The sequence below is a fragment of the Lathamus discolor genome, chromosome 5 (genome assembly GCF_037157495.1).
Source record: "Lathamus discolor isolate bLatDis1 chromosome 5, bLatDis1.hap1, whole genome shotgun sequence".
NCBI classification, from domain to species: domain Eukaryota; kingdom Metazoa; phylum Chordata; class Aves; order Psittaciformes; family Psittacidae; genus Lathamus; species Lathamus discolor.
In genome coordinates, this window is record NC_088888.1 from 1,292,475 (window position 1) to 1,314,385 (window position 21,911).

Here is a 21,911-nt window from a genome sequence, read left to right on the forward strand (position 1 = left end):
GTGTTAAACCCTTCTGGAGATACGTGGGGTGCTTGTGTATGTGGCTCCGTGTGGCAGGTTATTTCAGTTTTACACCCCCAAAACCATAGGGAAACGGGCCAATACGGCTGCAGAATGCTACGGTTAGGAACGGAGGCCACCAGAGCTGAGATTTATGGTGTCTTTATTCACCACAGCATCTGATTCATTCTCAAATGCCATCTGCCTTGTGCAAGAGTCGGATGTACTATGGGAGGAAGAGTGCGCAAGTGTGCAGCAGCATCGTGTTGTGATGTGTCCCCCGTGCTGAGGAGCAAGTGAAGGCTACATGGGTAGTTTCAATGCTGACAGTTCCCGTCTTCCTGCTGCTTCACTTAGAAGTGAGACCTATCCTGGGCTGCATCCCCAGAGGCTGGGGGCCGTGATGCTGCCCCTCTGCTCCGCTCTGGTGAGACCCCACTTGCAGCACTGTGTGCAGGGCTGGTGCCCTCAGTACGGGAAAGACGTGAAGCTGTGGGCGAGGGACCAGAGAAGGGCAGCGGAGCTGGTGCAGGGCCTGGAGCCCGAGTGTGATGGGGAACGGCTGAGGGACCTGGGGGGTTCAGATGGAGAAGAGAAGGCTCAGGGGGGACCTGATGGCTCCCTACAAGTGCCTGACAGGAGGATGGAGCCAGGAGGGGCTGGGCTCTGCTCCCAAGGAACAAGGGATGGGACAAGAGGAACCGGCCTCAAGCTGCCCCAGGGCAGGTTCAGATGGAGCTGAGGAACAATTCCTGCCCCAGAGGGTGCTCAGGCATTGGAACAGGCTGCCCAGGGCAGGGCTGCAGGCACCGGCCCTGCGAGTGCTCACACACCGTGGAGACGAGGCCTCAGTGCCGTGGGGCAGGGGTGGCGCCGGCAGCGCAAGGACAGCCCGGGCCCGGTGCCGGTGCCGCGGCTCCCCGGGGCGGCGGCGCTGCCGTGGCTGCGGGCGGAGTCACGCGCGCGGCCCCTCCCCGCCGCCCCCGCCCAGCGCCCCCGTGTCGCGGCCGCGCCGGAGAGCTGCGCGCGCGGCGCCGGGCCCGGCCCACGGCGGATCATGGCGATTGACGGTAAGTAGGCCAATAACGGGCGCCCCTCGGCCCCGATCGCGCCCGTCCCCCTCCCCGCGGGCCCCTTCCTCTCCCTCTCCTCCCCCGGGCGCGGGTGAGGGGGGCGGGCTCCCACCGGCCGGGCGGCTCCCCCGGAGCCGGGCTGAGGGGAGCGGCGGCGGCGCCTCCGCCGCTTCTCCCCGCGGCTGCAGCGGAGGGAGGCGGGGGCCGCTGCTGCCTGGCTCGGGGGCCGGCATCGATCCCTCCGCGCGGGGCTGCCGGGCCGGGGGCGCCGCGGGGGGGGGGACCGGAGCAGCGCGAAGCCGCTGTGGGCCGCCCTGGGCTCGGCGGGCGGCGGGGGCTGAGCCGGCTCGGCTCCGAGACGGACGGGGCCGGGGGGTGTCCGGAGCACCCCGCAGCTCGGCTGCAGGTGTCGGGGGGTGCGCAGCGATTTCCATCCTTGTAACCCGAGAGGGACTTTGGAAGTGCTCTGAAACTCGGCGTCCCTCCCGGCACGGGAGCCGCGGAGCGCCGGTGCCCCGGGCGAGGGACGCTCCTGCTCGCCGCCGGTTGCCCGGCTGCTGCTGGGCGCTGCTGGGCTGTACTGAAGCCTGTGTCCGCAGATCTTTCTAGTCATCGCAGCGACAAAGCAGCAGAGAGATGTGCTAGACACTTGTTGGGTTTGCTTGGAGATGATCGTCTTGATAGAGAGGGTTAGAATCAGGGGATGGTTAGGGTTGGAAAGGACCTAAAGATCATCCAGTTCCAGCGCTTTTGCCATGGGCTGGTTCCTGAGCTTTGTTTTGCAGCCTCCCCTCTCGATCCTGTGATTTTACACCTCGTTCAAAATCCTTTTTTTTTTTTTAAAAACAAAAATAAAATTCCAGAACTTTATTTCCAGCCACAGAAGGTCCTAAAGCGTGCTGCTTCCTCCACTTGGCTGCTTCCGAAAGCATCTGTTGTTGGAACCTGAAGAACGTAGGAAAACAGGGGGGAAGAATCCAACTGTTCGTGTTTGTTTTGCATGTGGGATGCTCCTGTGCTGTCAGTATCCTGGAATTAGTAATTCAGGCCTCTGTAAGGAGAAGTTGCACTGCGCAAGCAAAGCTGCGTGTTCACCCTGCCTTGGAAGCTGTGCGCACCAGCAGCCTGAGTTGGCCAGCTTTAAGTTGGTTAGGTTCCGTTCTGCCGAAAAGCCCTCTCAGTGTTATCAGGGAGGTGGCAGAAATCTCTCCTGGGTCTTGGCTTTTTACATAACTCAAGCTCAGAAAAACCCCACACCCCAGTGCTTCAAAATCTGCCTCTGTTTTCATTTCAGGCGGCATTATCCCAGTTTGCTACAGCTGAAAATATTCACAAGATGTGCCATTCCTGTTGGATATTTCCGGAGGATATCGCAATCTAGCCTTGGCAGCTAATGCAGCCCTTCAGAAATCGCCCAACTGCCTTTGTAGGCACTTATGTGAAACTGCCAAAATGGCACTTAAGCTCTTGAGAAGTGCGTAGTTTACAGGGAGATGTGAAGTGGGATTGAAAAGAAGGATCCAGTTGTGAAAGTGAGCTGCTAGGGCTGGATTTAGTGCTCTTCCTGAAGACAGAAAATGCAGGGGTTTTGCTGCTGTAGGCTGTAGCAGGTGTGCAGCATCCTCTTTGTTTTTAACCAATAGCTGGTGGCTGTAGGTTTCTTAGTAGGCGTTACGGGTTTTGTTCCGTATCCCGGTATTCTCTCCCTCCTGTTCGTGCCTGCCTTGATTGTACTCTTTAGCAGTACTGTTTCCTGGCCAGCAGTGTTTAAAGCTACGAGTTTGATTTGGGTGAATACTGACTGTTGAAGCCAGGATCAAACCGGAGGACTCATAGTCTAAAGTGTCAAAATACGGAATTTACATTGTGTCCAAGTACACTTGTATTTAAGTAAGCAGGAAATACTCTGCTGAGTTTTTAAAGACCCTGCGGTTGTCCAAGTTATTTTTTAATTGCTTTTTGGGGGGTGAATTTAATGGGAAATGGGCAAGAGTGAAAACTTCTGATTGCAGAATAAATGTGAAGTATGAAACTCCCCTCGGTGACACGGTTTAGTGGTGGTCTTCCCCGTCCTGGAGTAATGGTTGGACTTGATAAACTTAAAGGTCTTTTCCAACGCAGTTGATTCTATAATTCTGATTCCTTCAAAGCAGGGCATATACAGTTATACTTAAAGAGCGCCCAAAATTGAAAGGGCTCAAATTACAATAGGATTTGTTAGCTGCAAGGAATCAAGTGCTTTGGGCTGTTCTTAAAAAGAAAGCCTGTAAGTACCATTTCCAGTGTCATTTTGTCAGCATACCAGTTTGCATCGGTTCTGTCACTAAGCCCCCAAGGTTTTGCCAAAGTGAGGGGTTTTTACCAGGGGTTATGGAGAAGCAGGAGCCATTGGCCATGGCCAGTGACTGCTGTCATTCTGGTCAGTGCTTTCTTACTTTTCATAGAATCCTAGAATGGGTTTTGTTGGAAGGGACCTTGAAGCTTATCCAGCTCCAACCCCTGCCATGGGCAGGGACCCCTTCCACTGGAGCAGCTTGCTCCAAGCCCCTGTGTCCAACCTGGCCTTGAGCACTGCCAGGGATGGGGCAGCCACAGCTTCTCTGGGCACCCTGTGCCAGCGCCTCAGCACCCTCACAGGGAAGAGCTTCTGCCTTAGATCTAACCTGAACTTGCCCTGTTTCAGTTGGAACCCATCACCCCTTGTCCTGTCGCTGCAGTCCCTGATGAAGAGTCCCTCTCCAGCATCCTTGTAGCCCCCTTCAGATACGCATTGTGATCACTGACAGACTTTTAAAAGACAAGTGTTCTTCACATGACCGAATTCGAAACCCTAATTTAGTGCCTGTGGGAACAATTGCATCTTTTTCTTTAGAGAGTTAATGTCGTGTTAAAAGATGTTATTTCGTCATGGAGACATCAAGTATATAGTGTGCATGGGTCAGGCTGTCTCAGATTTGTGAGGGACCAGCAGAGAGCAACCCAACTGGGAAAGTTTTGGCTCAAAGGAGATTAAAGAATTGTACTTCCAGTTCTTATTTCTGTATATTTGTCTTCCAAAACAAAATGTTTTAAGATGCAAGGTTATTTATTGTTTAATATTTCCACTTCTTCACAGGGAAAGGTTAGATCCATCTAATAAAGGCAGTATGAGCATGGGAAGTATGGCAAATACGGTAGAGAGGCCAAACTGGAAGCAGTACTAAGACCAGACCGGTGGGCAATCTGAGGTTAAGTGTGTGCTTTCTCTGAGGCAGAATTGCACATTTTGCCTATCCTCATGAATCCGTTTTTACCAGGTTTTGGGGCTGCACTTGAATGTGGTTTAATGTGGTGTTGGCTATAGAGAAGTGTACGTTTCTTAACAGAGGGAATACATTTAGAGATGAACCTTTACAGAGTTACTTCTTTTTGGTCCTGAGCTCTCTGACAAGGTTTTCCTCCTTCTCCTCCTTTTCCAGCTGTTCGGTTGGGAGCAGGGAGCTGCGGCTGTGTGTGCTGTGCAGGGATTTATGGGCTGGTTGGCTGACCATATGTTTGATGGGTCTGTGTTCGTGCTGTAGTTGACTGCTGTGCTTTTTATGAAACATAGAATCGGAAAAGTATTAAGATCTTAAAGCTTCCTGTCAATTTGGGCTTAAATTAGCCAGTGGATTGGTAGTGATGGAAGGATGGGGCAGAAAATGAACTGTTTAATTATATAACACTCATTTCCTTGGGAAACAAAGAAATCACTGAATGAACCTACTTTCTGTTTATGGGCATAAGAAGAGAGAGGGTTTAGAATGCTGCTTCATACAGGTTATGTGAAAACTGTGTCTAGCTGCAAGTCGCCAGAATCCAGAATAGGAAACTAAAGGGCAATGAGCTGTGTACAGTGCCTAGGTATCGTATGTGCGGCTCATACCTTGAATCTGACCTGGGGAGCAGTTTTAGCTTGACTCCCGAGTTACCTGGGATGTTCAGGTGTCACTGCAGCAGGTACTAGGAGGGTGTAAGGTAATACAGAGATCCTCAAGTTAGCACTGATGGTAGTGCTTCCTTATGCAAGTTGGTAAGGGTTGAGCAGCAGCAGCGGTATGAAATAAAGCCTGAACGTAAGAAGCTGTTTTTCATACTTATGCCCACTTTTAAACACATTTGTTAAATGGGGGGTGGATCAAATGTCAGGATATCAGATTTGATCAGCCACGCAGAATCTGTTTAATGCTGCTTTATGCTCATTCGCTGTCTGTAGTGAAAACTGTTCAGTACCTGGTATGAATTGTCATTGTAAGGATGATTCCCTGCATTATTTGCCGATGAGAGTAAAACCTTGTGCCATATGCAAAACCAGCAGTTTTCTGGTGGGATTTGTGTTACACCACCATCGCTGTCGTGTTATAGATCTACTGAAATAAAGGAAACTAGATGATCTTTAAGGTCCCTTCCAACCCTAACTGTTCCATGGTTCTGTGCAGAAAGCTCTCAGGTCTGTATTCCCTTCTAGAAAACAGAGCAGGCTACCTCTAAAAAGAAAATAATCTAACCTCTAATGCCATAGAGACTTCTTTTTGACGAGCTCCCTGTGGGCTGAGATGGAACTATCATACTTGATTGAAGAACAGTTGATGTGTTCAGATTGAAATCCTTCTTGAATTCTGCTCATGTTTAATGCTTAGCGCTTTTGCAGATTGGAGCTCTTGGTGTTTAGGATGGGCATGAGGAATGCAAACACACAGTCGCTACCTGGTTGAAAATACAGATCCCCATCGAAGTGTAGGGGATCTATAAGAGAGGAAGGAGTCTTACTGTCCTACGGAGAACTTTGAGCTGCTTTAACCACTGGGTCATATTTTCTCTTCACCTTACAGCCTAATTCAACTGCGGTTCTTCCAGCTTTTGTAATGAACGCTGTGAGGGATCCACAGCTGATACACTCTGACTTTTCCCTGAATATTGTCAGGTTTTGAATTGCATAAGGCAGAGGTCCTGTACTGCGTAGAAAACTAAATGTGCACCTGGGGACTGAAGTGGGTTTCAAGTCCTTGTGCTTCCTAATTTTCGAGTGTTTTATGGCTGGAGGTGGGCGGTGTTTTCTGATTGCTGTGTAAATCTGCCTCTAGAGTGAGACAGAAACTTGGAGATGCTCTTGCGACTTCATTGTGGGCCAGCAAGTGAGTTTGTGAACTAGTAACTGTGGTGTTGGGGGCCTCAGAGTGCTGCAGGTGGGGTCTCCCGAGGACAGATTGGAGGAGGAGAATCATTTCCCTCGACCTGCTGGTCTGGCTGGGGGGGGTGTTGTTCTGGTCATTCTGGCTAGAAAGGAAGCTGAGATAACACTGTTTGCATGGTGTTATTTTCAACGCCTCTACTTTATGCCACAGCTTAGAAAATCTGTCCTATCTCCATTGCTTTTTGGCTTCTGTAAGTCCAGGGATGCGCTTCCATTTATGTCAGGGAGGGTAGGATCAGATGCAAAATTTGTTTAAGGAACAGCAGTATCTGTGCTGTGCTTGATTGCCACTGATTGCTGAGGCACTGATGGGTATTGCTGGTTCTGTGGATGACAAATATAACTAAAATGAAATATTTTCCATGTGAAAAAGAAAAGTTAATGTTTGTTGTGACTTCTGTGGTCAGATAACGAACAAAATCACAGAATCACAGAATCCCAAGGGTTGGAAGGGACCTCAAAAGATCATCTAGTCCAACCCCCCTGCAAGAGCAGGGTAACCTACAGTACATCACACAGGAACTTGTCCAGGCGGGCCTTGAATATCTCCAGTGTAGGAGACTCCACAACCCCCCGGGCAACCTGTTCCAGTGCTCTGTCACTCTTACAGTAAAGAAGTTCTTCCTGATGTTAACGTGGAACTTCCTATGTTCCAGTTTACACCCATTGCCCCTTGTCCTATCACTGGATATCACTGAAAAAAGCCTCGCTCCATCATCCTGACACCTACCCTTTACATATTTGTAAACATTGATGAGGTCACCCCTCAGTCTCCTCCTCTCCAAGCTAAAGAGACCCAGCTCCCTCAGCCTCTCCTCATAAGGGAGATGTTCCACTCCCTTAATCATCTTTGTGGCTCTGCGCTGGACTTCTTCAAGCAATTCCCTGTCCTTCTTGAACAGAGGGGCCCAGAACTGGACGCAATATTCCAGATGCGGCCTCACCAAGGCTGAGTAGAGGGGGAGGAGAACCTCTCTTGACCTACTAACCACTCCCTTTCTAATGCACCCTAAGATGCCATTTGCCTTCTTGGCCACAAGAGCACATTGCTGGCTCATGGTCATCCTCCTATCCACCAGGACCCCCAGGTCCCTTTCCCCTTCGCTACTTTCCAGCAGGTCACCCCCCAACCTGTACTGGTACATGGGGTTGTTCTTCCCCAGATGCAAGACTCTACACTTGCCCTTGTTAAATAGTCTCAGCTTAAGTGAGGCCAGGTGGATGACTTTATCCTTAGGGTGAGAAGTTACTGGATAGCAATCATTTTCCATGGTGCTAGTGGGAAGACAGTCTTTACAGGAGGAGTTTTGCTGAGAGCTGATTGCTGACTTTTACTCTTGAAAACGTCTGGTCTTGAACATGGCTGCTGCTAGTTTAATTTGGTGCCTATTTCTGTTACTAGTGGAGTAGACAGTAAATAATTGTTCTTTATTCACCTGCTTACATCCACCATCTGTTGCATCTGTGTTTCCAAGTGTCGCGTTCTATTAAAGCACTCGTCATATGGAACCCATTTGTGTTTTTAACAATTTTTATTGACTTCTTTTTGCCTTTCTCTGTGATTTCTGTGGTGGGACAGAATTGCACAAAATAGACAAGGTGTGGGCACATAATAAATACATAAAATAGCAAATTTGATTTAACTTAGAATCATAGCATCATAGAATAGTTAGGGTTGGAAAGGACCTCAAGATCATCCAGTTCCAACCCCCCTGCCATGGGCAGGGACCCCTTCCACTGGAGCAGCTTGCTCCAAGCCCCTGTGTCCAACCTGGCCTTGAGCACTGCCAGGGATGGGGCAGCCACAGCTTCTCTGGGCACCCTGTGCCAGCGCCTCAGCACCCTCACAGGGAAGAGCTTCTGCCTTAGATCTAACCTGAACTTGCCCTGTTTCAGTTTGAACCCATCACCCCTTGTCCTGTCACTGCATGGCCTTCTAATCCTGCATGCTTGAGGCAGTGGCCAGCCTGACCCATGGTCTAGAAGCTGACTGCCTGATGGAGGGTCACGGAGCAGGAGTGAAGCAGCTCTGCTGAAACGCCTGCCCAGGGCCGTGTGTGTGTGTGTGAGCAGCAGCTCCTCCTCTCATTTGACAGCATGGGCTCTCCGGGCTGTAATGAGCACCATGCCCCTCACCTTGTTCATGCTTCTCAGCCTGCACGGTGTTGTCATTCACTGGGATTTCATGGATGTGTCAAGGGAAAACAATAATTGTCTAATGTTGAATAAAATATTGAGTAAATGTTTGTTGAATGTAGTCCAGACTTATGCAAATGCAGTTCTCAGTAGGAAAGAGGTTTATCATATAAATGTATGTCCCAAAACTTACACCCGATGACAAAGACTTCTATCATTATGGTGTAATTTTCCACTGCAGCTACTAAGATGGATTTGTTGCTGAACCGAAGAATAAGGTGGTTTTTACACAGTACCCTAACTTGCACCCCAGTATCGATACTGGAGCCAAGGCTGTGTGACATGGGTGTTAAAGGATGGAATGACCCTTGCTGAGTTTGTGGGTGATGCCAGCGCGGGGAGCAGTTAGATGGAAGGCAGGGTTGCTCTCTGGTAGGTGCTCAGCAGGCTCAAAGAATGGGCTGAAGGGAACTGTGGGAACTTCAAGGACAACTGGAAACTCCAAGCCTGTGCAGCACTATAGGCTGCAGACAGGCTGTCCAGGAGCATCCTGTCTTCCTTGTTCTGGGCTCCTCAGTACAAGACATACAAGGGAGCTGCTGGAGAGGGTCCAGCAGAGGCCATGAGGATGCTCAGGGGCCTGGAGCATCTCTGTTATGAGCAGAGATTGCAGGAGCTGGGTTAGTTTAGTCTGGAGAAGAGCAGCCTGAGAGGGGATCCCATCAGTGCAGATCTCAAAGGAGGTGCCCGGAGGATGGTGCCAGGCTCTTTCCAGTGGTGCCCAGCGACAGGACGAGGAGCAATGGCCATAAACTGCACCACCACAAGAGTCACCTCAACACGAGGAAGAGCTTCTGTACGTGAGGGTGGCAGAGCCCTGGCACAGGCTGCCCAGGGGTTGTGGAGTCTCCCTCTCTGGAGCCATCCCAAACCCGCCTGGACACGTTCCTGGGTGCCCTGCTCTGGGTGGCCCTGCCTTGGCAGGGGTTGGATGGGATGAGCTCCAGAGGGCTCTTCCAGCACCAATGGTGCTGGGATGCTGTGAACTCTGCACAAAGGAACCTGAGGGTCCTGGTGGTCAGGGAGTTGAACATGGACCAGCCCTGTGCCTCCGCCCTGTATCCAGCTGCCTTAACCCAGTATGAGAGAGACCGACAAACTGGAGAGACTCCAGCAGAGCACCGCCTGCGCTGCTGCGGGGCTGGAATACACAGCACATGAGGAGAGGCTTGGAAAATGTCTTTGTGTGGCCTGAGGAAACCTGAAGGGGACTCTTGCTGCAGCCTTTCACTGTGTCAGGGTGCCTAAGAAGCGAAGGGGGGTTCTTCAGGTGCTCATGAGGGAATGGGTGTCAGCTACTGTGTTGGGTTTGCGTGGTGAGGTTTTGGTAGTGGGGGGCTGCAGAGGTGGCTGCTGTGAGAAGCTTCCCCTGTGTCCCACAGAGCCAATGCAGCCGGCTCCAAGATGGACCAAGCACTGGGCAAGGCTGAGCCAGTTGGCAATGGTGGTAGGGCCTTTGGGATAACGCATTCGGGAAAGGTGGGGGAAACGGCTGTGCAACACCAGCAGCAGTCAGAAGAGAAGGGTGAGAATATGGGGGAGAAACAGCTCTGCAGACACCAGGGGCAGTGAGGAAGGAGGCAGGAGATGCTCCAGAGCAGAGACTCCATTGCAGCCAGTGGTGCAGACCTTGGTGAGTCAGCCCTGGCCCACAGCCCGTGGAGGTTAATGGGGGAGTAGATTTCCACCTGCAGCCCATGGAGGTTAATGGGGGAGTAGATTTCCACCTGCAGCCCATGGAGGTTAATGGGGGAGTAGATTTCCACCTGCAGCCCATGGAGGTTAATGGGGGAGTAGATTTCCACCTGCAGCCCATGGAGGTTAATGGGGAGATTTCCACCTGCAGCTCATGGAGGTTAATGGGGCAGTAGATTTCCACCTGCAGCCTGTGAAAGACCCCATGCTGGAGCAGGGGGATGCCCAAGGGAGGGTGTGCCTGTTGGAGGATTCATTTGGGAGAGGTTCCTGCAGGGCCATCTCCTGTGGGAGGTTCCTGACGCTGGAGCAGGGAGGGAGTGTGAGGAGTCTTCCCCTGAGGATGAAGGCGCAGCAGAGCCAAGGTGGGATGTACCAGCCGCAACTCCCATTCCCATCCCCTGTGCCGCTGGGGAAGAGGAGGTGGAGAAATAGGGGGAAAGTTTGGCCCATGAAGAAGGGAGGGGTGGGGGGAAGGTGTTCTAAGCTTTGGGTTATTTCTCATCATCCTGCTGTGGTTTGATTGGTAACAATTTAATGTCCCCAGGTGGGGTCTGTTCTGCCTGTGCTGGTAACTGGTGAGTGTCTCTCCCTGTCCTTGTCTCGACCCACAAGCCTTTTGGTGTATTTGCTCTCCCCTGTCTGGCTGAGGAGGGCAGTGACAGAGCAGCGCTGGTGGGCACCTGGTGTCCAGCCATGGCCAGCCCACTACAGGTCCACCAAGGGAAGTCCTGAGCGGCAGTAAGGAAGTGCTCTTGGTGAGAAGGGTGACACCTGCCCGGCTTTCCCATAGGAACCGGTGGTGCCCGGAGAGGTCACGGAATCTTGGTCCTTGCAGAACTTGCTTGGTTGAGGCCTGGAGGAACCTCCTGTAAAGGTGGTCCTGCTCTGAAGTCTCTCAGAGCACCAGAGGTCATTCCCAATCCAAGTCACTCTGTGATGATGCCTTTGTTAGACTTCCTAGCCAGTTACTTTCAGCACCTAGAGGTGGAGGTTTAGCTAAAGTCCGGCCATAGGACTTTGAATTGTGCTAGTTTTAGAAAGACAGAACTTTACAATTCAATCGATTCAGGTGATACTTTACCTTGTTTGATGCACAACTTCTAATCTTTTTGGTGTGGTAATCATCTGGGCAAACACAGACTTGGGATACATAATCTGTCTTAAGTGGAGAAGATGAAACTTCAGGTGTTTCAGCTGCCTCTGTGAATCATCTGGCTGTTCTGTTTGTGCCAAGTGTTTGAATGAGTTAGATTTTAGGGCCGTTAAGGGGTGGTCCTTGCTCAGGAAAACCCATCAGTTTTGTGGGTGTGCTGTTCTGAAATGATTCCATCTTAGAATCAGAGAGCCATAGAACAGTTAGGGTTGGAAAGGACCTTAAGATCATCCAGTTCCAGCCCCCTTGCCATGGGCAGGGACACCTCACACTAAACCGTGCCACCCAGGGCTTCATCCAACCTGGCCTTGAACACTGCCAGGGATGGAGCACTCACAACCCCCCTGGGCAACCCATTCCAGTGCCTCAGCACCCTCACAGGAAAGAATTTCCTCCTTAGATCCAATCTAAACTTCCCCTGTTTCAGTTTCAACCTGTTACCCCTTGTTGTTGTCTGAAATGATGAAGAGCTGTATGCCCTCAGCTGGGTTTTTGTGTTCTCTGATTACATTTTGGACAAGTATTATGTAGTTTTATATGCACACTCACCTGGAGCTTTAAACTGTTAAAGAGGAGAACATGTTCAGAGCCAAGATGAAACAGAATTAGTTCCAATTTGTATCTAAATCAAACTTAAATTTTAATCAGCTATTAGAGCCAACTACCACTGTAGTCAAATCGCTTACTTTAAAGTAACATTTAAAGACTGCAAAAGATAAGGTGGTCCTGTCACCGATCCATTGGGGTTTGTGGGCTAAATGGCACAAAACCAGGCTTTTCAGACTGAAATGCTAAATTAGCAGTTGACCTCTTGCTGTCATGCAAAATGCTTTCATGTTTTCAGTTGAGCTTCTTTCAGTGACCGGGTTATTCAAAGCTGCGAGACTTCTTGGGAATTGGAAAGATGGAAAACCTTGGGTTTGTTTGTTAATCTGTGAGTAAAAGCGGGGTGTCAGTAGTGTATTTGGAAAAGCACTAAGGAAAAGAAGAATCTGCCCGGGTCGCTTGAGGATAGTATTTCTTGTGTTTCGTAAATGGGTTAATTTAAAAGAGAAGAGAGATTCTCTTCAACTTTCTGTTCAAAACGCATAGGTCACTTGGTGTGTTTTTATTTAACCATTGATTTCCATCCCAAAACGATTTGGAAAAAGAGTAGGAGATGAATTGCCTATGAAATAAGAGATGTCATTCAGCATTCTCTAACAAAACATAATGGAAATCCTGAGTGGATGGATGTTAAATTGTATACATAAATATATTGCGTAGCCTTGTGGTCAACAAAAAGGAACGTGACCATGACTTGGAAGCCTTTATTTAGTGGAACGCCATGATATTTTAGCATCTAAACTATTGAATACAGATACCTTTCTTTAGAAAACAGGAGGGAGCAATGTAAAATCGAACCCTAAAATGAGTTCTTTATGATGAGATTTCAAGCTGGTGGATTAAAATCTAATGCTGCTGCTGTTCTTAGTCATTTCCAGGTGAATCTCTATTTTTAACTGACTGTCTTGGATCTGTGTAATGAAAAAATCCTGCATTTCAGTTACTTTCATTCTTTCTTCACTGCTGATTTTAAGCCTGTTGGGGGAAGAAAATGTAGGGAGATAAGTTCCAGTCACTTGTAGTTTCTCTTCTGTAGCCTACGGGTCATTGCAGTGACTTCGAAGAAGATTGGAATCTTCTCCCAAAGGTTGGGGTTTATTTAAAATGCTTCATTGTAAAAACAAGGGGTTTTATTGTTTTTGCTTAGTTTCTGTTAAGTTTTCATTCCAAAATGCTTCCTGAATGAAAATGATATTGTCCAGCTTCTAGAACGCACTGAAAAGAGGGAATTATTATAGGGGTGTTGTAATGGCGATGACTGTACGAAACTCACAGGATACTCAGTCTCACTAGGACTTGATTTCCCATTCAGGAGTATCTTTGAGGCTTGTGTTTTACATGACTGAGTATGAAAAATGTATGCTGCCATAAAATGAGGATTATTTTAACTTCGTACCTCACAAACTTTTAATTTAATTTTGGAATAATTATGTTTTATTCCCATTTATTTGACACCTTTTGCCCTTTTTTTTTTTTCCCCCTTTAATACATTCATTTCCTACACTTACTGCTTTAAAACATAAATCTGGCTACAAATACACTTCCACAGCACTATCTGTTAGTGTTATCGATTATGAGTTTTCAGTACTAGTTTATATTATATCATAGCCCCTACTATATGGCACAATTGCCTTATTACAGAATGAAGGAGAGTAATAAGAGCTATATAATGTATTTCCATGGTTTTGAAGTGGAAGGAATTTTGTTATCTAAGGCTGGTTTTAGTGTGTTGTGAAGTGTTTGGAGCCTACTAGTGATTAATACGTATGGAATTTTAACGTACGACTGTGGGATGTATCTTTAAAGAGGATCATGAATACTCTAAATGTGTTCAATATTAAGTCATCTTGGTTAAAAAAGCAACTCTTCCAATAATTTCTAGATGTCATTAAAAGAATCTCTTCAGCAGTTCTTGGACTGCCTCTTCCTTCTTCTACAGTGCTTAGCAATAGCTTGTTTCGTGTCCCTTTCTGTATCACACCTTCCTCTTTCCACATGGTTCGCTCTTTCCTTTGCGGACTCATTCATTGACCTCACTAGGTATATTATGTGTTGGTGTTTGTTTGATAGCTGTAATGCTAACATTAAAATGGCTTTTATTAAAACGTAAAGCTTCATTTTTTAGCATCAATTTTATTATTCTCATGTAAATGTCTCAAATTGTGTATAGCTGTTTTCTTAATTACCAAAACAACCCCTTAAGAAGAAATTCCGGGTAAACCCAGCCTTTACCATGTTAGCAGTATTTTACCATGGAAGATAACCATAACATTATTTTGGCATTCTATTTGGGTACAAATATAGTTGCTGTTTTGAGATGTCTTCTGTAGATGGCTACACAACAGGAAATTATGTTTTACACTTGGGAAGTATTAGTGGCTTCCATTAATTTGTCTTGTAATTTTGTCCATAGAGATTCCATGTAAAACTCTTCAACCTGCCCCATCATTAGCAGTATTAAGCCAAAGATACATTTATTGTTTCCTCCAAAGAACAGAATGTATAAATGGAAAATGTGTTAAATCAGTCTTCTTCATTTTAATGAATGGCATGAGTTTACAGCTTTTGCCATTCTACTCTTTATAAGCCTTATCAAGAAGCCAAATGCTGACTTACGAAGAAGCCAGTCTGATACTGTTTTCTAATGATTTCTTTCCACACAGGTGGAGAACGAACTTGTGGTGTACATGAGCTGATCTGCATACGAAAAGGTAAGCAATGATTTAGGAAAGTGAACTTCTTAACCCTGTGAGTAGTACCGGGGAGAAACCTGATGTTTCTTGGTCTTAGGTCCGCATCTTCGCCTTGCAAAATCTTTTGATCCCGATACTGTCAATGAAACAAAGAAAAAGAAGGAAATGAAATGTGAAATTCCAAAATCAAGTTTGCTTTTTCACAATCAGGAAAAATGCGCTCGTCGACTATTCATTTGATTGTATGGAAGTTTTTACTGTTGTTCAGCTGCGATAGGAAACCACAACAGTTTGATCTTAGCCTTGTCCAGGTATCTGTAGGATTCTTCCTTTTAGTAGTAGAAGTTGGGTAGGTATTTTAAATGACTGATGTGATGGACTGGCAATCTCTGCCTGTGCTTTCAGTTGAGATCCTAATGACTGCGCATTCTTGAAAACAGCTGTATCAGGAATGAAACCAGGAACTGGCAGAGCATGAAACAGAGCTGTGCTCAAGAGAGGGCTTTCATAGGTTTGAAGCTGAGCTACAATGACTGAAACTGGGACTTGACAGAACAGCTCTGGTGATACAATGATTAGGTACAGTTCTGTTTTCTATCCCTTTTGCTAGCCCTATCCCCCTTTCTGCATCAGTGCTGTTGAATCTCTGTGTTCTGAAAGGCAATCTTTACCAAAGCCCAGAAAGGTTCTTTGAGGACCGGTTCCTGGAACTGACTCACTCTCAGTGACAGTGCTTGCAAAAGGTGTGGTTGGAGAGGGGGAAGACGACTCTTGACAGTAACAGTTAGACTGGCTCAATTGTGTTGTCAAACCACATCATACTTGGTAGGAAGAAGTTTTGTTTGACCTCTGAATAGAGCTCAGTTTTCATTGCATTCACTTAGGTTTTAGTAAAATAACTTTTTGCAAACATTTGCTTAATGTCTCCTAACCTCAGCATCTACTGATTTTGCTAATTCCTATTTATTTCAGTGATCTTAAGAAAACCCGTTTTTCTGTGTTCTGGGTGGCAGTGCTGTATGGTTTTTAGTGTTATTGCTGGGAAGCTACATTGAAAAGATGTACAGGTGTTTTTAAGGTTCTATGTTATGTTTGAGCATCAGATTCTAAGCTCCATTTGTCATTGATGCGACATTATAAATGTTTTGTTTGAACAACAGTTGCCTGAAGCCTGTGTTTTACATTGGTTGTTATAAACTAACTTGGGGATAAGTGAATAAAAGAGGAATATCCCCCTAGTTCCTTTTATATCTGCAATATGTTGGTTTCCTTTTTTCTTCATATGAGTTTCCATGTGTATTCTAACCTATGTCTTCTTACTGGCAAATTTCCCCTTGTAGTGTGGGGAGCGGGTGCATTCGTGTATCCTCCCTCCTTACTTAAGGTATATGTGTAAAGCAGAAGGTGCTTGCCATTGTACTACGAATCTTCCAGTCATGTAGTGTTGTGGTTCTTTTATCTAAGACCTTACATCACCTGATGGGCATTTCAGGATGTTTTTACTGTCTGATCAATGGCTGGGCTCCTAAGGATTTCTTTATTTGCTCGTTGTCTGTGCCTGCTTGTTTGCCAGGATCAGAGTGCGAGATCCGTATTGTACTCCTCAGAATAGGGAGCCCTTTCCAAGCTGAGAATTCCTGGCTGCCGGCAGTGTGGAGCTGGTCGGGTCAGATGTTGCAGCTCTGTCCTTAATGCCACTGGATACTCACTTCAGACTTACGCAGGGTCGAGTTGAAAGGTTTTGTGGTATAGAGATCTTCCTCTTCGCCATCTCTTGGCTGTGCTGTGAAAGCCGAGCCTTTTGGTTTCCTGAGATTACTCAGTTAAAGGTTTGCTCCTCTTTTGGCTATTTTCCTAATACAGAGGTGTTTTTGAGAGTCAGGAGAGTTACATTAAGGTGTTCCTCTGGTTATTTGCTGCGGACATTGAGAGAATTTGGGGAACTTGGGATCGGGCTTCGCGAGAACCTGTCTTTTTTCTGGCTGTGTAGTGCTCTGTAGCTAGGTGCCAGTCTGCCTTGGAACTGGCTTTTGGTAGGTGCACCAATACTTTAATTCAGGCTGTTTTCAGGTTCTGTTTGTAGAGACAAGAGAGACTTGTGATGAGCATTTACAATATTGAGCTATAATGGAAGAAAACCCTTCTATAACATATTCTGTTCCCTATAGTATTCAGTGTATGGCATGGAAGTGGCATTGAAGCAGAAAATGCATAGCCATAGGATTTTCAGGGTTCTCTCGCCTTTCATAGTTGAGTGTTTTGGAAACAATGCAAAGTGGTGCTTCCACCTCAGCAATGTGTTTAGTATTTGATTCGTGGAGATGGAGCACAGTAAGGTCTGACTTGCCCAGATTTTTAGAAATGATGTATTAAGCCCTTTTTTTCTTGTGCAAGATGCTCTTTCTATTCTTGTGACAGCCTCGCAAAGGAAATTATTCAGCAAACTGCCTTTGTGCCTAATACTGGAACAGAAGTGCTCTTCTATATGCAAAAGAAAGAAGTTGCAAAAAGACAATGTCTTTGGCTGACAGTAAGAGATGTCACTAGTAATAATAGCTGTGAAAAGATAAGAAGGTGTGAATTTTTGTTTTGGCAGAGGTGTATCTTAAGTAGAACTATGTCCTCTTTAATGTTCTGGTCAACTATCCTCATCCATTTGCATGCATCAGAATGTGAAGTTGCTGCCTGAATTTAATTCAAATGCCAAGAAAATCATATTTATTCATGAGTTTCATTTTATAAGTAGAAACATTGTTTTATTGAAAGTCAGCTGTCTCATACCCAAGTTCTGTTACTGGCTTCCTGATAGTCTACACTGAGGAAATGCTTCTGAAAAAGAAACAAACCAGATTTCCCCCTTTCTCCTGTCATTCAGTGGGCAGAACTTCATCAGGAGAAAGGGAGTACCACAGACGGTAGCAAGCATCTTTTAACTAGGTAACCTCACAGTAATGTAAAACTTGACAAATAGATGATGTTTCTGCTCATTTCAGGGTTCAGGTCTGAACAGTCAAAAGTGAAAACACACTTTTTTCAGAGATAGGAATAAAACCTTCATTTACAAGTACACACACCTAAAGCTACTTTTGTAATACATGCAGAAAATAGTAATTTGCTCATAAGTGTGCCCTAGTTCATTTGAAATAGGCAAATACGTGGTTTTCTTCCCAAGCTAGAAGAAACTTGGTGTCCTTTATCCTGTGAACACCAAACTGAACAGATTTGGGAGATACAATGAAAGTATGGCTACATGATAAAATTGAAAGTATATATACTAAATATATGTACTATATATATTGATTGATCGATGGCTTGGCTTTGCAAATGAACATTTGGGAAGGGCTTACCCACGCTTTCTACAAGTGCAATGAGGACTAAAAGGGCAACGTGGGACTGTATATTTATATGTACTAAATACATATATGCTAAGTATATACTATTTTTTTCCCTCTGTTGGAAAGCTGACCTGTGTTTATACATTTCAGACTAGAAAAAAACCTTAGTATGAAGCAAATAGATTTCTTTGAGATTATTGATGCCCATACAGGAAGCAAAGTTATGTTCCTGTGTGTCCTGGAGTCTTCTGCGAAGCTCCTGGGCTCAGTAACTCCAACTATTGTAGTCCCTTCCATGGCAAGTCTTATGTGTAAGAGTTTTGCTATATCCAAACGCTGGCATTTTTCTTCACTTAGAATGTTCACTAAGCATTTTTCACTACGCAGTACTTTGCTCTGCAGCCTAGGTGCTCACTGACATCTGTTCTGAACTCTGGATCTCGGATAGCCTCCCGCTTTGCTGTTCATTGTCGTGGTTGGTAGGAAAAATGATTTTTATTACATGGATCTTTGTTTTCCACAGAGATCTGCTTTGCAATAGCTGTCGACTTTTAAACCACAGGTCTCTAGACCCCTGCAGGCCCTCAGTACTTTTGCACTGGGAGGATTATTTGAGAGTGCCTTTAAAAATCTATTACCCCTGCTGTTTTCTTACCCACTGCATGGAGAATTGTTGTGTAATATGCTATGTAGTTACAAGAGATTACTGGGATTTGCAGGTAATCAAGATGATTCCATGATCTGTGTCTGTTGCAAGTAGCAGGGCGATGCTTCCTTCGCTGTTTCTTTTCAGAGGTTTTTTTGTTGTGAGGTACTGCTTAGTAGGAGATGAATTCCATGTTGGAGAGGAAAGGCATTGAGGGACTGGTAACTCAGCAGGGGTGGCAGGCTGACAACTTCCTCAGCCCAGAAGGATTTAGGAATTCAAAGATTTCTGTCAATGTTTCAATCTCCATCTCAGACTATTGCTGTTATTCCTAAAGGCTTTCTTAGACCCGTGGATGTTTTGGAACTCAGGGCTCCTCTTTCTCTAAATTGATCTCCAAAAGACAGTTTCAGCGTGGTATCTGAACAGAAAGGAATCCTGTAAATGACAATCTGCAGAGGCAGTGCTAGGGTTGCTACAAGGGATTTTGTGCTGTCATGGATGTGACAAGTCAGCTTGATGAACCCAGCCCTTTTTAACGCAAAGTTCATGGATGTGACAAGTCAGCTTGATGAACCCAGCCCTTTTTAATGCAAAGTGTAATATATGAAGTATATTGAACTCTATTTGATGTAAATATTTAGTCAAGTAATTGAATTGCTCCTAGTAAGAAGAAATAAATTGAATATTTACAATGAAAATGCATTGTAGACTTTCTCCCTGTGTGAAGGAAGTCCTGGAATCCAGAAGTTAAAACACTTTGGTTTTTTATTAGTCCTTGTTATTAGATATAAAGAAAATGAGGGGGACAAGAAGTTTTCATTTATCTCTGTAGCACTGCAGGTTATCCTTCAGCCAGTGTGAAGTGACATAGGCCAGATGGCTTTTATTCCTGATAACTTTCCACTGGAATACAAGTGCCATGGTAAGCAGACCAGTGTAGTCATCATGATACAGTAATTCCAGTCAAGTTTTCCATGGCCAAAAACGCGTTTATTTTTTTACTTAATGTTAGGTATATGGCATTTTTTTATAAATTCACCTTTAAATGGCATCATTTATCACTTCAGAGAACGTGAGCTTTCTGTTTCCCCAGTAATCCTTTGATAGGTTTATAAATAGGATTTTGAAAGGGCATCGTTATTCCAAATGGGAAGTGAAATGAACACTTTCATCCTGATTTCACTCTGTCAGTCTTTCCAAACTTCTGAAAGGTCCCTGTTGCTAAAAATGGCTCCTAATTTTCTTACTTAGGAAATGCAGTGCTCTTTTCAGTTCTGTTTTGGAATTCAATGGCCATTTCAGTTTATGTTCTTTGAGAATTGTGTCTCACTCAGAGGAGCTTAGTGGATATCGAAAGTGCTGAAGTACAGGTAGCTCATGGAGCATGTGCTTGTACTGGAGAGTGCACGATCTGTACAACAAAGTGCAAGATGCAGGAGAAACACGTAGAAAGGAACTTCATAAGACTAGCACTATAATGTATGTTTAACACAATACACTGACAAATATAGCCGTTAGCAGTGGGCTAAGTTAAGAAGTCTGTGCTGCAGAAGAAAGGCAACATACAGTTTGAATTGAAGGGGGTAGCATCTGTAGACAGAAAAGTTTCAGTTTTAATGTTACCTGAATGTAGCTAAAAGATGCAAAACATTCATAGATGAGATTTAATCACACATTTTAAGGTGAGCTAAACCACTTTGCCTGATGCTTGTTTTGGCGCAATAGAAAAGAAGCAGGTACATTTGTGAGAAGGAATTCCACAGCATGCATGTTGTATATGAGAGAAAGAAGGATGAATGCAAAATAAAACAGTAAGCACAGGAAACATGTTTGTGAATTTGTCTTTTGCCATGTTTAATAAAATATTCAGAGGGAATTCTCAGTTCACGGCCATTGATTTTTATTTTTTTTTTTTTTTGCAGAAACATCAGGTAGACAATTTCTGTGATAAAGGTTCTTCTGTTTTCATATGGGCAAGTATCCCAGTAGTAATGTCAGCTGCCACATAGAGTTTATCTTGCTTGTAAAACAGTGCAGCTGGTCCAGAAGTTAAGTCTTCTAACACAACACTGGATAAAATATTACCCCTTGTAGGTACCTTTGTCCAGGTAAACTAAGTTCTGTTCACCTCAACTATGACAGCAAACAGGAAGATAACTCTGCTAAATTATGGTGATACTTGATGTATTGAGTTTACCTTGTCACAGAAAAGCTGTTTAGAAAGAGCACTGAATCTTAGGTAGCCTTTAAGTTGCTCTTAGAGAAGAGACCATCCTATATAAGTAGTCGTGAAAGAAAAAGATGTCTACGCTTGAACTGACACATACGAAATACAGCGCTTATTCCTGATGAGCAGTCAGTCAGACCCAAGTATTTCACTTCTGAGCTGACTCTGAGGTATCGGAGGGGTTGATTTGTTCGTTTCCATTATGACATGAGTTGTCTGTGAGAAATAAATCTGTGCTCTGAGGAGATAAATAACTGGAGCATGGAGAAAAGGCAGCCCAGGCGTGAACCTTATTTTTTGGCTCAGTAACCTGTTCAGCTTCTTGAAAACACCTTATTCTCTTGTGCAAGCTGGGAAGTTTGCTAAGTCACAAGCAGCAGCGAAGGGCATTTGGATGAAACCGTTTCTGAGTCGGACAGCACAAGTTATGTTCATGTAATGTCAAGATGTGATGGGGTAAAAAACTAAGAACAGTCAATAATTCTTCATCAGGGCTAAATCCAAAACAACAGGCCTCGTTATTTAAAAGATCTTTGAAGTCTAAAATATCTTGGATCAAGTTGTAAAAAGAACCCCAAAAAGGGTTATAAATAAAAAACATGGTCACGTTTTTCATTTCAAGTGGTTTTGTGCTCAGATCTTAAACACAACAGGTTCTTTTGGTCATAGCCCTGGTTGCTTAATTTGTGCGCAGAAGAGATACTGTTGCGTTTGTAAATGAATAATTAAAACCTCCCTAAGATAACTGTGTGGCTTTGGACATCGCTGCCTAGTTCAGCAGTGTGATGGGGAGGGTGAGAGCTCCAGAAATAATTGACTGGATATTCAGTATAATTGGGGGGATAGATCCATATTAAAAACATTAAATGCTTTTTAATTTAATATTTGATAATAATATTTAGTTTAATGTTTAAAACGTTCAATGCTTTTAATGTGCCTGGGGGTGTTATTTTGGTGATACATGTTTAAAGATGCTGTTATTTTCTGACGAGTTTGAAACATCTTTTGGAAAAGAGAAACTGTTTAATAACAGGGGAGTTCTTATCTGAAAGAAGATGCTAATTTGATG

General features: G+C 45.2%; 1 protein-coding gene across 4 annotated transcripts in view; it reads left to right on the forward strand.

Annotated features, from left to right (window-relative positions):
* The first annotated feature begins 995 nt into the window (after positions 1-995).
* The window catches only part of SYT14 (synaptotagmin 14), a 79,314-nt gene continuing 58,398 nt past the window's right edge, over positions 996-21,911 (forward strand). For 2 of the 4 annotated variants that reach the window (XM_065679312.1, XM_065679315.1), the window contains exons 1-2: positions 10,399-10,541; positions 14,602-14,649. In XM_065679312.1, the coding sequence (XP_065535384.1) occupies positions 10,520-10,541; positions 14,602-14,649 (70 nt within the window). In that variant the 5' untranslated portion in view covers positions 10,399-10,519. Of the gene's footprint in view, positions 1,071-10,398; positions 10,542-10,723; positions 10,755-14,601; positions 14,650-21,911 lie in introns of those variants that run through there. The other 2 variants (XM_065679314.1, XM_065679313.1) reach the window with 2 other exon arrangements.